Source organism: Salvia miltiorrhiza, chromosome 2, assembly GCF_028751815.1.
Source record: "Salvia miltiorrhiza cultivar Shanhuang (shh) chromosome 2, IMPLAD_Smil_shh, whole genome shotgun sequence".
Lineage (NCBI taxonomy): Eukaryota > Viridiplantae > Streptophyta > Magnoliopsida > Lamiales > Lamiaceae > Salvia > Salvia miltiorrhiza.
In genome coordinates this window covers 41816870-41830826 of record NC_080388.1, presented here as the reverse complement: position 1 = coordinate 41830826, position 13957 = coordinate 41816870, and the positions used below count along the sequence as shown (strand labels likewise).

General features: G+C 35.2%; 3 protein-coding genes across 3 annotated transcripts; 2 read left to right on the top strand and 1 right to left on the bottom strand.

The window, feature by feature from the left end:
- Positions 1-33: 33 nt before the first annotated feature.
- LOC131013502 (F-box/kelch-repeat protein At3g06240-like) lies at positions 34-1558 on the bottom strand. Its single transcript, XM_057941612.1, has one exon. It carries the CDS (start codon positions 1335-1337, stop codon positions 198-200), a length of 1140 nt encoding a protein of 379 aa, XP_057797595.1. The 5' UTR covers positions 1338-1558; the 3' UTR covers positions 34-197.
- Positions 1559-9313: 7755 nt separating this feature from the next.
- On the top strand, positions 9314-10680 carry LOC131013501 (senescence-specific cysteine protease SAG39-like). Its single transcript, XM_057941611.1, has 2 exons — positions 9314-9797; positions 9901-10680. Exons 1-2 carry the CDS (start codon positions 9356-9358, stop codon positions 10488-10490), a joined length of 1032 nt encoding a protein of 343 aa, XP_057797594.1. The 5' UTR covers positions 9314-9355; the 3' UTR covers positions 10491-10680.
- Positions 10681-11726: 1046 nt separating this feature from the next.
- On the top strand, positions 11727-13824 carry LOC131008481 (probable leucine-rich repeat receptor-like protein kinase At1g35710). Its single transcript, XM_057935355.1, has 6 exons — positions 11727-11853; positions 12366-12581; positions 12675-12821; positions 13023-13074; positions 13214-13411; positions 13722-13824. Exons 1-6 carry the CDS (start codon positions 11727-11729, stop codon positions 13822-13824), a joined length of 843 nt encoding a protein of 280 aa, XP_057791338.1.
- The last annotated feature ends 133 nt before the right edge of the window (positions 13825-13957 follow it).

Here is a 13957-nt window from a genome sequence, read left to right as displayed (position 1 = left end):
ATGCAAATAAGAAATGTGCATGGAAAAATAAACTTAAAGAAAACATAATACTACATAGATTGGCAATTAGCATTTAGAAACACAAGTAATCAAAATGGGAGATTACATTCTCCATACCCAAACCTCCTTCTTGAGTGAAAGAAGGCACTAACTCGACATAGTGAGAGTAGTTTTTAGTTTTGATAAAACACAAACAATCAAAATGAGATAACATTCTCATTCTCCATACCAGCAAAACTCTTGAGTGGAAGCAAGCTTGGGGTGAGAAGCAGCGAGTTTAGATAGTAAAATCCCTCCCCTTGGCCAAAGAAACCATCAATTTCTCGAGTAGTTTTGGTGTGCTTGGAGTGGTACATGAACATCTTGCGACCACAAAGCATCAATACATCACCATTTTTAAAAACTTTGATAGGTTGAAGCAGTTGGAATGGGAACTTATCTAAACCGTGACCAAGAAAAGCAAGATTTGGGGTGACCACGTATTCTTTTGTCCAAGATTTCTCGACCCCATATTCCTTCATCATCCATATAACAACCCTGCCAGTGCCATCACCCTCATCGTCATCGCAAAAACATAGGCAATCCCTCAAAGTAAACAAGAGCCTGCTCATTATGCTTCTTCGAAGAGGAGGAACGTTAAATCTGCTAAAACACTCTGTTTCCAAATCAAAACAAAAAATCTGCTCCATGGGGTATGGATCTGACCATACCATCCAATGCAGATTTCCGTTAAGAAATGTAGCAACGATTTTAGGAGTCCAACCAAACGAGTCGTTAGCTTCAACGCGTCTCCACGATCCTGTTCCAAGGGTGTATACATAACAATTGAATCGACCATCACCGAAAGGATCAATACATACTAACTTATGTTGCCCAGTTATTCTGCTCACCCCAAATCCATGACTCACCACCATTACTCGTGGACAGCGGATAAAGAAAAACTCGCGAGTGATCGGATTGGATACATAATGACAACTATTACGGTAATCGAATAGGAAAAGCAAGCCATTAACAGAACCTCCTAAACTTGCTTCGGCAGTGAAATTAACCATTGCTTCGGGAAAGAAATTAATGTTGGTGAGTAGATCGTGGCTCTCGGGATCGATTTCGTCTTCTTCCAGTTCGGAAATTTTGAGGCGATATGAATCGTTGGTTCGCATCGTGAAAGCTAGGGCGGGGGCGGATTTGGAAAAATGCGACTTGGCGAAATCGTGGGTGCCGAGCAAATGGAGCAATGGTTTGCAAACGCACTTGCTTACTGCAATGCTTCGAACAGAGAGTCTTAAAAGGATATTGTTGATTATTTCTGACGGTAGTTCGAAGAGATCTGACTTCATTTTTGGATGGACTAGGAGTATTTAATACTCCACAAAATCAAATCTGATACTCGTAGAGTAAGATTTCAACAAATTTACTTGTGTAGAGACAGAGATAAGAACAATCGGATAATTATTTGAGCTAAAAAAACAAAAGGAAAAAGGTGGTGGGAGCAGATTGGAATAGAAAGGGGGAAGGCGGCGAGGGAAGTAAGGGCAGGGGGAACTGAACTAGGGCTATAAATTTACTCTCTTTTTTACTTTTTGCTTTTTGTTTAGTTTAGTTTTTATTTTTTGCCTTGGGAGTAATTTGTGGATGGAAATGAGAAATAGTACTCCCTCCGTTCCAAACGAAACGTCCTGTTTTCATTTTTGGGCTGTCCCAAACGAAATGTCATGTTTCCTTTTTTGGCAATACACTCTCTCTCTATACTTAATATTTAAATAATTTCTACCAACCCACTTTATCTACTTTATACACATTTCTTAATCTCCGTGCCAAAAAGAAATAAGACATTTCATTTGGGATGGAAGGAGTAGTATTTATTTTACTTAACCGAAGAAAAATAATACTCCCGTCGTCCATGAAATGTTATCCTAAAGGAGGAAGGCATAAATTAAAAAAATATATATATGTTGTTTATTTATTGAGTGAAGAAAGGGCCACACAAATGAAGAAAATTGAAAAATGTTAATTAAGTTAATGAGTGGAGAATGGGGCCACACGTTAGTGAGTGAAGAAAGGGACCCACAAATTATTACTAAAAATAGATTAAAATATTTTTTTTTGTGAACGGATCAAAATAGCAAATTATGACAACATTTCGTGGATGGAGTATTGTTAGTGGGCGTTTGATTGCTCGACATTAATTGTCCTGAGTTATTCGGAATTGAATTGATACGAGAGCAGTTAGTTATTAGTTGGATTAAGTTAAGTTTCACTGTAATTATAGTTGAGCTTGAGCCATTTTGTACACGTAAATATTACTCCATCCGTCCCAATATTCAAGTCTCCTATTCCTTTTTGAGCCATCCCAATATTCAAGTCTCCTTTCATTTTTTAGCATAAATTAAGATTGAATTAGTTCAATTAATTAACAATTCACTATCTCTCTCTCCACTAATTATAACAATTCTCTCTCTCTCTCCATATCTATTGCTAACCCTAGCCTATCTCGAATCTCTCACTCTTTCTCTTCGCCCTTTCTCTCTAAAATCAAGCGCCGCCCGCTTCAGGTGAAAACCCTAAAGCTCGCCGTCTTCCTCCATTCTTTCAGTCCGCCGCATTTCTCCGTTCTTCTCCTCCGCCGTGATGAACCCTTCGTATGGTTGGAAGGAATATCTGAGCGATGAAGTGATTCCCGACACCGAAGATTCTCTGTCGTTGTGGGGTGATCCACCGCCCGTGATTTTCCCTTTCTCCCTGTCGGAGACGTTGCCGGCGTCGCCTGAGAAGTGTGGTGGTGGCGTTTCAGAGAGCGAGGGCGTCCGAGAGTATGAGGTAGAGGAAAGTCCTTCTCCTCCATTTCAACCTCCGATCATCCGACGCCCCGCAAGGATGAAAACGAGAGAGAGGTTCCCTAAATCCTCTGAAATCAAGAGAGATTTCGACCTTCTTTGTCATGAAACTTGGGGATCTGACTTTCTGAGCGAGGAAAACCCTAGATGGCTGGCGAACTCAGAGGAATTGGAGGCGAAATTGGAGGAACCAAACGAGTGGTGGCCCACTGCATCCAAAGCCCACCTTCGGATGCTCGCACATATGTTCCCAATTCTGTTTCCGGTGACTTCTCCTCCTGTTTCGAATTTATATTTGTTTCCGGTGAGATTTTCCCTATTTCTCATGCTTATTTGGTTTCGGGTGATTCCCAATTCTGTTTCTTGGTGTTCTGGTTTTTGTTTCCCCTGATTAATTGTGTACTTGAGTTTCTTGGTGGCTGAATGCAAGAGCACTAGGGTTTGTTGGTTGTCAATTGGCTCTGAAATGATATAAACATGCTCTGATTATACTATATGATGGTTAAATGTGATGTCTGTGCTTTGTGTGTTCGTGTGCTTACGTTGTGATGTGTAGTTAACTGCCATCTTCATTTATGTGGGGTGTGTAGTTGGCTGCCATTAATTGTGGGGTGTGTAGTTGGCTGCCATCTTAATTGTGGGGTGTGTAGTTGGCTGCCATCTTGATGTTTGGTGGTTGTTCTTGCTATCTTGGTGTGCTGCCATTAATTGTGGGTTGTATAGTTGGCTGCCACCTTAATCTTGCGGTGTGTAGTTGGCTGCCACATTCATTAATCATGCTACTTTCCTCCATAGCTTTTATCTTCCCTCTTGGTGGCTTCCCATTTTTGCTTTCAAGAATAAGAAATTGAAGCATAGAAGACCTCTCCTCTGTTGTTAAATCTTTTCTTCTCATCCTCTTTTTTTTGGATTCTCTTTCGGTCACTTGATTATGTAAAGAATTGTGAGCAAACAATAGCTCTCTTTTAATAGTTGTAGTTACACGAAAATTGATGTATTTTCAAATATTTTTGAATGAAATTGTTAAGTTTGGAGCCCAAACATACTCTGCCGCCTTTTTTTTTTGCCTAGTTCTGCCGTTTTTTCCCTTTCTAATTGGGCAGCAATTACTTTAATTAACTGTAATAATTAAAGTAATTCTATTAAAGATAAAACAGATTCTATTTTTAATCTAAAAGGCATTTTATTAGTCACTTTAATTAGTTAATAAAATAACATTAAATAAAGCACTAATTCTGTGGTCCCTACTACTTTTACATCTAATTTAACCCTCCTTAATACCCGTGCCCAAAAGCAAGGAGACTTGAATATTGGGACGGAGGGAGTAAAAAATAATGAGCCTATCCTCGTCATCTAGATTCTAGAGTAGTAATAAGATATTATTGTTCATGGTAATATGAGGTAAATATATAGATATTAAGTTTACGAGTAACACAAATCTTCATTGCGCATTGTTCTTCATACTTTTCGATCACAAATCTTAGAGCATTCACATTGGGTGACTCAATGGGGTTACTTGAGTCACCCACCCATCAAGTCACCCCACTGCAGAGGCCTCCTACTTGAGTCTTACTCGAATTTTCGGGTAAGGCCCGCTCGCTTTTTTCCTCCATGAGCATTACTTGGATTGTGGCGCCATTGAAGGAGGATGAAGAAATGAAGATGGAGTGCAACTGCCCAGGAGTAGGAGGATGAGTAGTTTAAGGTTTTAAAATTATAATTGGGCTAAAAATATTTGGACTTCTATTTTAAATTAGTTTTAATTTAAGGGTGATTCTACTCATAAACCCCGTTTTACTTAGTATAGCCCCCATTTAAAATAAATAATTATAAATTTACTATTTTATCCTATTGTCTACAGCCCCAAATTAAATACCCTATAGTTCATAGCCCCCAAATTAAATACCCATAGTCCCAAAACTTTTATTTTTCTGTATTTCGCTTTACATGACAGTTGCATCAGTAATCTTTTCATATATATTTACGAAATTCTGATGTGTCATCTTAATTTTCAAAGTTTGAATAATTTCTACTACGAGGTTGATGATTCCTATTCGATTTTCTTGAAATTCATGTTACAGTGTTTCCCTGTTGGTTTAACATTCATGTTACAGCGTTTCCCGTTCGATTTTCTTGATTAAGATTTTTCATATTAAACACTTTTCGTTTTGGGTTTTATGAAAAGTGTTAAAATCTTAACTATGGAAGACGTTAATATGTGGAATAGGTTCCCCAAAAGTGCTTTGGGCTATACTTGAATAGGATCTGCTCTCGAACATTAAGCTCTTGAATATTATGTTTGAGTTTTATTTATTGTAGCTTTTCTGATAAATTGGCATAATGTGTTCACCATTCTCGATCTGTTTCTACTTTTTATCTGGACCTTTGCCAGATGGTGTGAATTTTAGAAGTTATAATGAAATTTCTTTATGGCTCGATGGTGTTGAAATGTGTTTTGTTGGGTGGAATAAATCATGTTATTTGGGGCTATGAATTGTAGACATTTTAATTTGGGGCAATGAATTATAAAATTTTTAATTTTGGAGTTATAAGTTACAGGGTGAAATAGTAAATTTATATTTATGTATTATTATTATTTTAATTGGAGACTATACTGAGTAAATCGGGGGTTATGAATAGAATTACCCTTAATTTAAAATTATAATTGGGCTAAAAATATTTGAGCTTCTATTCTAAATGAATAGTAAAGAAAAACTGAAAATGTTTGGGCTTGTATTTTTTATTGTAATTTTTTTAAATTTTTAAATTTAAGTAATTTAAATTAATGAATTTTAATTTGAAGTAATTGTGTTATTTAAATTTGTGCAATTAAAGTTAAATAAAAAATACAAAAATTAAAACTAAAAATATCAAGTAAAAGATCAAGTCCCACTGTGACCTCCTTACTCATAGACTCATAGTGATCTAGGGGTGAGCAAAAAATCCGAAACCGAAGAACCAAACCGATCCAAACCGAAATTTTAAAATATGGTTCGGTTTTTTCGGTTTTTCGGTTCGGTTCGGGTTTTTTTTTTCATAAAATTTCGGTTTTTCGGTTCGGTTCGGTTCGGTTCGGATTTTTTAAAACCGAACAAAACCGAAAAACCGAATTATATTTATAATATATATATATATATAATATTTTAATTATAATTTTATAATATCTAACTTCTAATATTTTTTTAATTTTATAGTTTTTTTTTTGAATTTTCGGTTTTTTTTTCGAAAATTTCGGTTTTTTCGGTTTTTTTCGAAAATTTCGGTTTTCTTTGGATTAATTCGGTTTTTCGGTTCGGTTTGGTTTTAATTATAAAAATTTCGGTTAATTCGGTTCGGTTTGTTCGGTTAATTCGGTTCGGTTCGGTTTTTTTTTAAAACCGAACTAAAATATGGTTTGGTTTGGTTTTAGCAAAAACCGAACCATATAACCGAATGCTCACCTAAGTGATCCCCCTCCTATCAAGTAAGCTCCTTACTCAACCACTGTGAATGCTCTTAGTCATCATTATTTTTCCGTGAGATTATCTAAAGCAATTATTTGTAATTTAGTTCTTTTTTCTTTTCTTTTCTTTTACCGAAAGCAAGATATGTTTTCTGATTTTATGTTCTTACTTTCATATTTAAAGGAAAAATCCCAATTTGAAGAGTACAATAAAAAGTGGATGATGTTCTTAATATTTTAACTTGTACAATTATTATTATACTACAATTTATTTCCTATTAACGGATTTATTAGTTGAAAATTTATATTTTAATCAAAATCACATTTATTGATGTTAGATACATAAGCACTATGACATAACTATTTTTAATTTAGACTAGTAAAGAAGTTTGGAAATTTTTTGTTTTAAAAATAATTTATTTTTAAGTTTTTTTTTTCTGATTTTTTTTCTCTTTGATCTTTTAATTTAGAGGGATGAGAAAGGAAGGAGCGAAGAGATGTTAAATTAACAATGTTATTTTAATTAAGGAAATAAGAAGAAGAAAAAATGTGAAAACAACGACATTTTACAAACACGTCTATAAGAAAGAAATTAAATGCAAAAATACTGGAAATTGCCCCTCCTTTTACTGTTTTCTCTCCATCGCACAGGCAAACTAAAAGCACAAACACTTGTCTCTTCGTAAAAATCTAGCTCCGCCACTGTCAAACATGGTAGACATCAGAAAGTGTGCTTAATAAGTGTGTGAGTGTGTTGGTTTAGTGATAGGAGGTTAATGCCGAAGACCTAAGGTCCTAGATTCGAGTTCTCCATCGCACGGTCTTTAAATTTCTTTATATACTTATGTAATTTATATAAAAAAAAATAAAGTCTGCTTAAGTTTATTGTTGTTTGTCCTCATATTAGACTAACACATACTCCCTCTGTCTTCGAAAATTATGCACAATTTGATATTTTGAGACGTCTCCCGAAATTAATCTTTCCACTCGTAAGAAAGCAGAACCCCTTTCCTTATCACATACGTTCACCTAATATTTTTTCAAATTCAAACTACCAAAAGTAGAGCATGTATAATATTGCACTTGAAATTGTCTTTACTGATCAAACAATTTACATCCAACTCATATTTCTAATTCCATGTTGTATGTTGTTTTGAATTTAGCCGATTTTCAACTTTAACTATTATGCACATCCGTGTGATGCACGGCGAACATCGAAATTAAACGATATGTTTAAATAAATAAATATAAATATTAAAAAAAATTAAATATGTTTCAAAAGTAAAATAAAATAAAATAATCAACATCAATTAATCCAATATCTCAAATTTGAAAATATTAAATTTTCAACTTTATATAAAGTTTAATGATAATTATAGTTATTAAACAATTGAAAATTATTTGATAAAATTAGCATTAATTATTATTATTAGTATTAGTATTATTATAGTCTTTATTATTATTATTATTATTATTATTATTATTATTATTATTATTATTATTATTATTATTATTATTATTATTATTAAATCTATTTTACAGTTATTATATATCAAATTAATGCTAATTTTATGGTCTTTAATTTGATATGCATATTAAATATTTTATTATTACTCATATTAGTAATTTTCAAAAAGAAAGAAAGGAAAATGTATAAGATAAAAGAAAAGAATAACAAAAGTTTGAATTGGAAACTAAAAAACTGCCGACTATGTAGTCAAAGTAAGTGGATATATATTTTAATAACTGAAATTTTAAAAATAACTATAATTTTAAAATATGGCAAGAAAAAATAGTCGTTAAACTGCTCTTTTATATAATATATAGATATAGATATGAACCTCAGCCAAACATATAACTGCAAATATCTAGAAATTGCAAACATTACATACTGATTTCTGCATACCTTTTAAAAATAAAAAAATAAAAATAAAAAATATCAATCATAAAAGAAAATTATAAAAACTATTCATTTTGAACTTAAAAGAAAAAAATTACCCTTACTTAAATCGCAAACTTTGTTGAAATCTCAAATTTTGTTTGACATGCTAATGCAAGTAGAGCAAGTCGAGCATTAGTGGTAAATGCATTAATGCTCGACCATCGCGAGTTGAGTATATCGAGCACTAGTATATTTGTAAATATATTAATGCTCGACATACTCGACCTCTGCGAATTGAGTATTAGTGATAAATACATTAATGCTCAATATGTTCAAACATTACGAGTCGAGCATTCTTAGAAAATATACTAATACTCGACATTTATCTATTGCGAGTCGAGCATCAGTGAAAAATACACTAATACTCGACATAAGGGTAAAAAAGTCCTAAATTAATACTTCATCCGTTCAATATATTGTTTCCACTTTTGTCATTTTGGTCCATCAATAATAGTATCATTTTCTCTTCCATTTATAGCAGTAGGGTCCACAAACTTCACTCACAACAATAATGAGACCCAAACTTTACTCACAATAATACCCACTATTATCAACTACTCATATTCATCACTTTCTTAAAACGTGTACTGTTTACAAAGTGAAAACGATATCGTTGACAGAGGGAGTATAATTTATATATTTTTTAAAAGGTGGGTATTCTTTCACGTTTTATCTTTTATAATGAGTATATATCATTTTGCCCCTTTAAACTATATTTGGTTTTTACTCAAAATTCTTTAAATATCTTTTGAAGCTTTTGCACGCGACGCTATCCTTGGATTTTGTAGATGTACTAGTAGCATGAGACAAACTAAAAATCAAGATAGGCTTTTATTGGTTTTTAGCAGCTATTTGTAAGAAGGAATAAATTCTGAGTAAGAAATTATTAATATAAAACTTAAAAGAGAGGTGCGTCGACGAAATGAGTTATGAAATTGTATTGTCTTAAAAGTTAAAACAGTAATTTGCCGGTCTTTCCAAGCAGACATGGACGTTGGAGGTGATCTAAATTCTAGTGCATGTTTTAAGGGTTTTCTACACCTATAAATACCATTTTCCTTTTGAATTGAAGCATCGATCAACCTTCTCCAAACATATATAGCTTACACATCTCATCATTACAACAACAATATATATATGGCTTCGATAACTACTTGGAAGCTGCTTCTGGCTGCAATGGCAGTGCTAGGCTTCTGGGCTTCTCTAGCCGCAGCAAGAACAGCACCTGATGCATCGATGATCGAGAGGCATGAGAAATGGATGGTGGAGAACGGCCGTGTTTACAAAGATGATGCTGCGAAGGCCATGAGATTCAACATTTTCAAGGAGAATGTGGATTATATCGAGTCGTTTAATGAAGCTGCTGCTCGCCCTTACAAGCTCGCTGTCAACAAATTTGCTGATTTGAGGAATGATGAATTTAAGGCGTCTAGAAATGGATACAGGATGGGATCCCTTCCTAAGTCGTCGTCGTCTAAGGTTTCGTCGTTTAGGTATGAAAATGTGAGTGCAGCTCCGGCTAGCATCGACTGGAGGAAGAAGGGCGCTGTTACTGCTGTTAAGGATCAAGGCCAATGTGGTAATCTTACTTACATAATTAATCACTATTTTACAGTAAATTAAATTGAAGAGAAATTAATTAATTGTGAATTTGATTTTGTATAAAACAAAAATGCATGCAGGATGTTGCTGGGCATTTTCAGCAGTTGCAGCGACGGAAGGAATTAATCAGCTGACAACAGGCAAACTTGTTTCTTTATCTGAACAACAACTTGTGGATTGTGACACAACTCAAGATCAGGGCTGCAATGGTGGCCTTATGGATGATGCCTTTCAGTATATTATTAGCAACAAAGGCCTCACAACTGAATCCAACTACCCCTACCAAGGAGTTGATGGCACCTGCAACTCCAAGAAAGAATCATCTGACGCTGCCAAGATCACAGGGTACGAGGATGTCCCAGCCAACAGCGAATCCGCACTGCTTAAAGCAGTGGTGAATCAACCAGTATCTGTGGCCATTGATGCAAGTGGATCAGACTTCCAGTTCTACTCGAGTGGAGTATTCACTGGAGAGTGTGGGACCGAACTAGACCATGGCGTGACTGCAGTTGGGTATGGGGCTACCAGTGATGGAACCAAGTATTGGCTGGTGAAGAACTCGTGGGGAACAAGCTGGGGAGATGAGGGATATATCATGATGCAGAGGGATATTGGTGCAGCAGAAGGGATCTGTGGCATTGCCATGGAAGCTTCTTATCCAACTGCTTGAAACATAGGATGAACTTGTCCTGTTTCCAATTGAACTACTTCATTGTAGGCGGTCTATCAAAATCACATGTGTATATTATATATATATTTATGTATGTATATTCCCTATGTTGGAAGAATTGCTTGTAAAGAATGGAATGTTACCTAAGACTTTAGTGTATGGTATTCAAGCAGTTTACATGTTCCTAATTTGTTCAAGGCTATATGATCAGAGCAGGGACATGTCTGTTTTTTTTTTTTAATTGATTTAAATTAATGCAGTCTTAGATTTGATAATAATGAATGTATAATACAATTTCCTTCCCATATGCTATCAGTTAATCTCCCAGGAATTTGCTATTATTTTTTGAAGTGAAAAAGACTTCACACAACTCCAAAGACCAAATCATTCCTCACCATACATAACCTTTTAAATGTCACTATGTGTTTATTAGTTCTATATCTTTGACAGGTAGACTAGGATATGAGATTGGCAATCTTCAGAATCTGTTTTTGTTTTGATGTTTAAAACAATAAATTGGATTCAAATGTTCAGAATGGCTTAATTGAGTTCCTCTGTGAAGATTAATACTTATATATAGATGCACTAGCTAGGATATTAATATGTACATGAGTTTGGTGTTAGCTAGGTTTGATCAGATGCTTATGTACTATTTGATCCAAAGTTTCTTACTCATATTCCTAAGCTAGAGAAGAGTTCATATAATATTTAAGTTTATGAGGTCGATAAAAAAAATACTTTTACATAAGGTTTGGGCTTTATGCAAAATATAATATTGAGAATTTTGTAGCTAATATTCCACAGCTAATGAATATATCTACAACAGCATTGCCACCAAACAAATTATCAAATCATGAAAGACTTGAGTGGCAAGACTTTGTCAACTTCTATATTTCTTTTCTTCCTTCCGTCCTTTGAGGGCAGGAATAGAAATTACAGATTATATAAAAAAGTAGAAAAATATCACCAAGACTCCGCACCTATATATTACTTCAACGCACATCATGTTTCCACCTCCAACCTACATTTGCAGCCATGAAGAGAAGTTGCTATTTTATTTTTGCATGTGTAGTTGTATTACTAACCTACCAAAAGTCTTGCACAGCCACTAGATTTACCAGCCTTGCCACACTCACAATCACAACAAACTGGACCAATTCTAGCTCCGTTTGTAGTTGGATTGGTGTCACATGCGGGAAGCGCCATCGCAGAGTTGCCACATTAAATATTTCCAACATGGGGCTTGCCAGCAGCATTCCACCACAACTAGGAGACCTCTCCTTCCTTGTCTCACTCGACCTCAGACGCAACAATTTCAGCGGCACTTTGCCTATTGCGTCGCCTGAAATTTATTTCTGCGAGAGTAAACAATTTTAGGGGAGACATCCCCTTTCTTACCTTAACTCGAGTACTTATCTTTCAGGAATAACAGTTTCACAGGTTCTATTCCACAATCCATCTCCAACTTAACAAATCTTTATTACCTTGAAAAGCTAAAACTTCTAAACTTTCAAGATAATCATCTGTCAGGCATTATACCATCTGCTTTATTCAATATATCTACCTTACGAGATTTATCTTTTACATCAAATAAATTGAGTGGCAATCTTCCATTTATTGAAGGGCTTTACTTTTCTATCAATCAATTGAGCGGCCAAATTCCATCACATCTGTCGACATGTTCACGACTTCAACTTCTGTCACCGGGTAACAATTCATTTAGTGGGCAGATACCCGCAGCCATTGGCGACTTAAAATCTCTCCAAACTCTACAGCTTTGGGGAAACTATTTAAGTGGTATACACTTCACTTTCTATCAATTTTAGATGTTCTTCTTTCTTGTGAACGTTTAATAAGTATTAAAGCTGTCTACAGGTGTTCTACCACAGGAACTTGGCAAACTTCAAAACCTGGTTGAGATCAATGTTGGATGGAATGAGATTACGGGGGAATTGCCCCTCAATATCTTCAATATCTCTTCTTCGCTAGTTCTAGACCTCTGGAGAAATGAACTCCATGGAAACCTCTCAGGAGATGTCGGGAATCTTACAATGCTAACGGACTTGGTTCTCTCTGAAAACAGTTTCACAGGTGTGAACTAATCTTCTACCAACTTATTTTGGTGTCATCTTTTGTATGTGGATCAATAGATTTACAAGTTCGGTGTTTTACATTTTTTGGTAGGTGTTATACCGAGAGAAATTGGCCAACGTCTTTACCCATTGGAGCTAGTTATATTAGGGCCCAATATGTTCACTGGTTCAATTCTACCTGAGGTATTTAATATCTCAACGCTTATTCTTCTTTCATTTTCAGTGAATGGTTTGTCAGGTGCTCTTCCAACCAGTTTGTGCAGCGGGTTTCCTTTTCTTGAGGAATTTTACCTTGGTGATAATTACTTGAGCGGACAAATACCCAAATCCATTTCCAATTGTTCTCAACTTAGACAGCTCGACCTCAGCTCTAACAAATTCAATGGTCTTGTAGATTCCTTTGGAAGCTTAATATTCCTTGAAAGCTTGCTTCATGCAGGCAACAATCTAACAATTGAATCATCATCTGAATTGAATCATCATCTTCAGAAGTGAGCTTCATTACTTCATTGACAATTTGCAGATTGTTGAATGATTTGGATATTAGGGGTAATCCTTTTCAAGGCACTCTTCCATCTTCAGTTGTAACTTATCTTCCCACGTCCAAACATTCTTTGCATTCAACTGCAGAATAAAGGGTAGAATTTCTGTTGAAACAGGCAATTTGACAAACTTGATAACACTTTCTTTAGACAACAATGACCTGACAGGCAATATTCCACTTACTTTGAAGCATTTGTTCAAGCTACAAGGATTATATCTTGGAAACAGCTACATTAAAGGTTCCATTCCACATGGCCTATGTGATTTGCACAGCTTGTCTGAATTGTATTTAAGTGGAAATCAGTTGTTGGGTCCAATTCCAGGCTGTTTAGGAAATTTTACATCCTTACGCCATCTTTTCCTAGATTCTAACATGCTGGCTTCAAGCATACCATCAGGCTTGTGGCGCCTAAAAGATGTGCGGATGCTAGACTTATCCGCTAATTAACTCATTGACCGGATCATTACCCCCAGAGGTCGGTAATTTAGTAGCAGCCTTTTACATAAATCTATAAATGAATAAATTGTCAAAGTCTATCGCAAGCATGATTGGTAATTTGCAAAATTTGCTTAATCTTGCTTTGGCGCATAACAGACTTGAAGGTCCAATCCCAGTGTCCATTGGGAGCATGATCGATTTGGAAACTTTGGACTTCTCCCGCAATAACCTCTCTGGTTCAGTGCCAAAATCTTTGTAGGAACTCAATACCTTGACAACTATAATGTCTCTTTCAATTCTCAAGTGGAGAAATTCCCAATGATGGTCCTTTTATGAACTTCACAATGGAGTCTTTTAAAGGTAATGAAGCAGTATGTGGAATTTCAAGGTTC

What these genes read in the sequence shown, in the direction of transcription:
- LOC131013502 (XM_057941612.1), bottom strand. Translation starts at nt 1,337, where the DNA reads ATGAAGTCAGATCTCTTCGAACTACCGTCAGAAATAATCAACAATATC.
- LOC131013501 (XM_057941611.1), top strand. Translation starts at nt 9,356, where the DNA reads ATGGCTTCGATAACTACTTGGAAGCTGCTTCTGGCTGCAATGGCAGTG. An exon ending in TAAGGATCAAGGCCAATGTG is followed by an intron (nt 9,798 to 9,900) that starts GTAATCTTACTT and finishes AAATGCATGCAG; the next exon opens with GATGTTGCTGGGCATTTTCA.
- LOC131008481 (XM_057935355.1), top strand. Translation starts at nt 11,727, where the DNA reads ATGGGGCTTGCCAGCAGCATTCCACCACAACTAGGAGACCTCTCCTTC. An exon ending in TGAAATTTATTTCTGCGAGA is followed by an intron (nt 11,854 to 12,365) that starts GTAAACAATTTT and finishes AGCTGTCTACAG; the next exon opens with GTGTTCTACCACAGGAACTT. An exon ending in TTCAGTGAATGGTTTGTCAG is followed by an intron (nt 12,822 to 13,022) that starts GTGCTCTTCCAA and finishes TGCTTCATGCAG; the next exon opens with GCAACAATCTAACAATTGAA.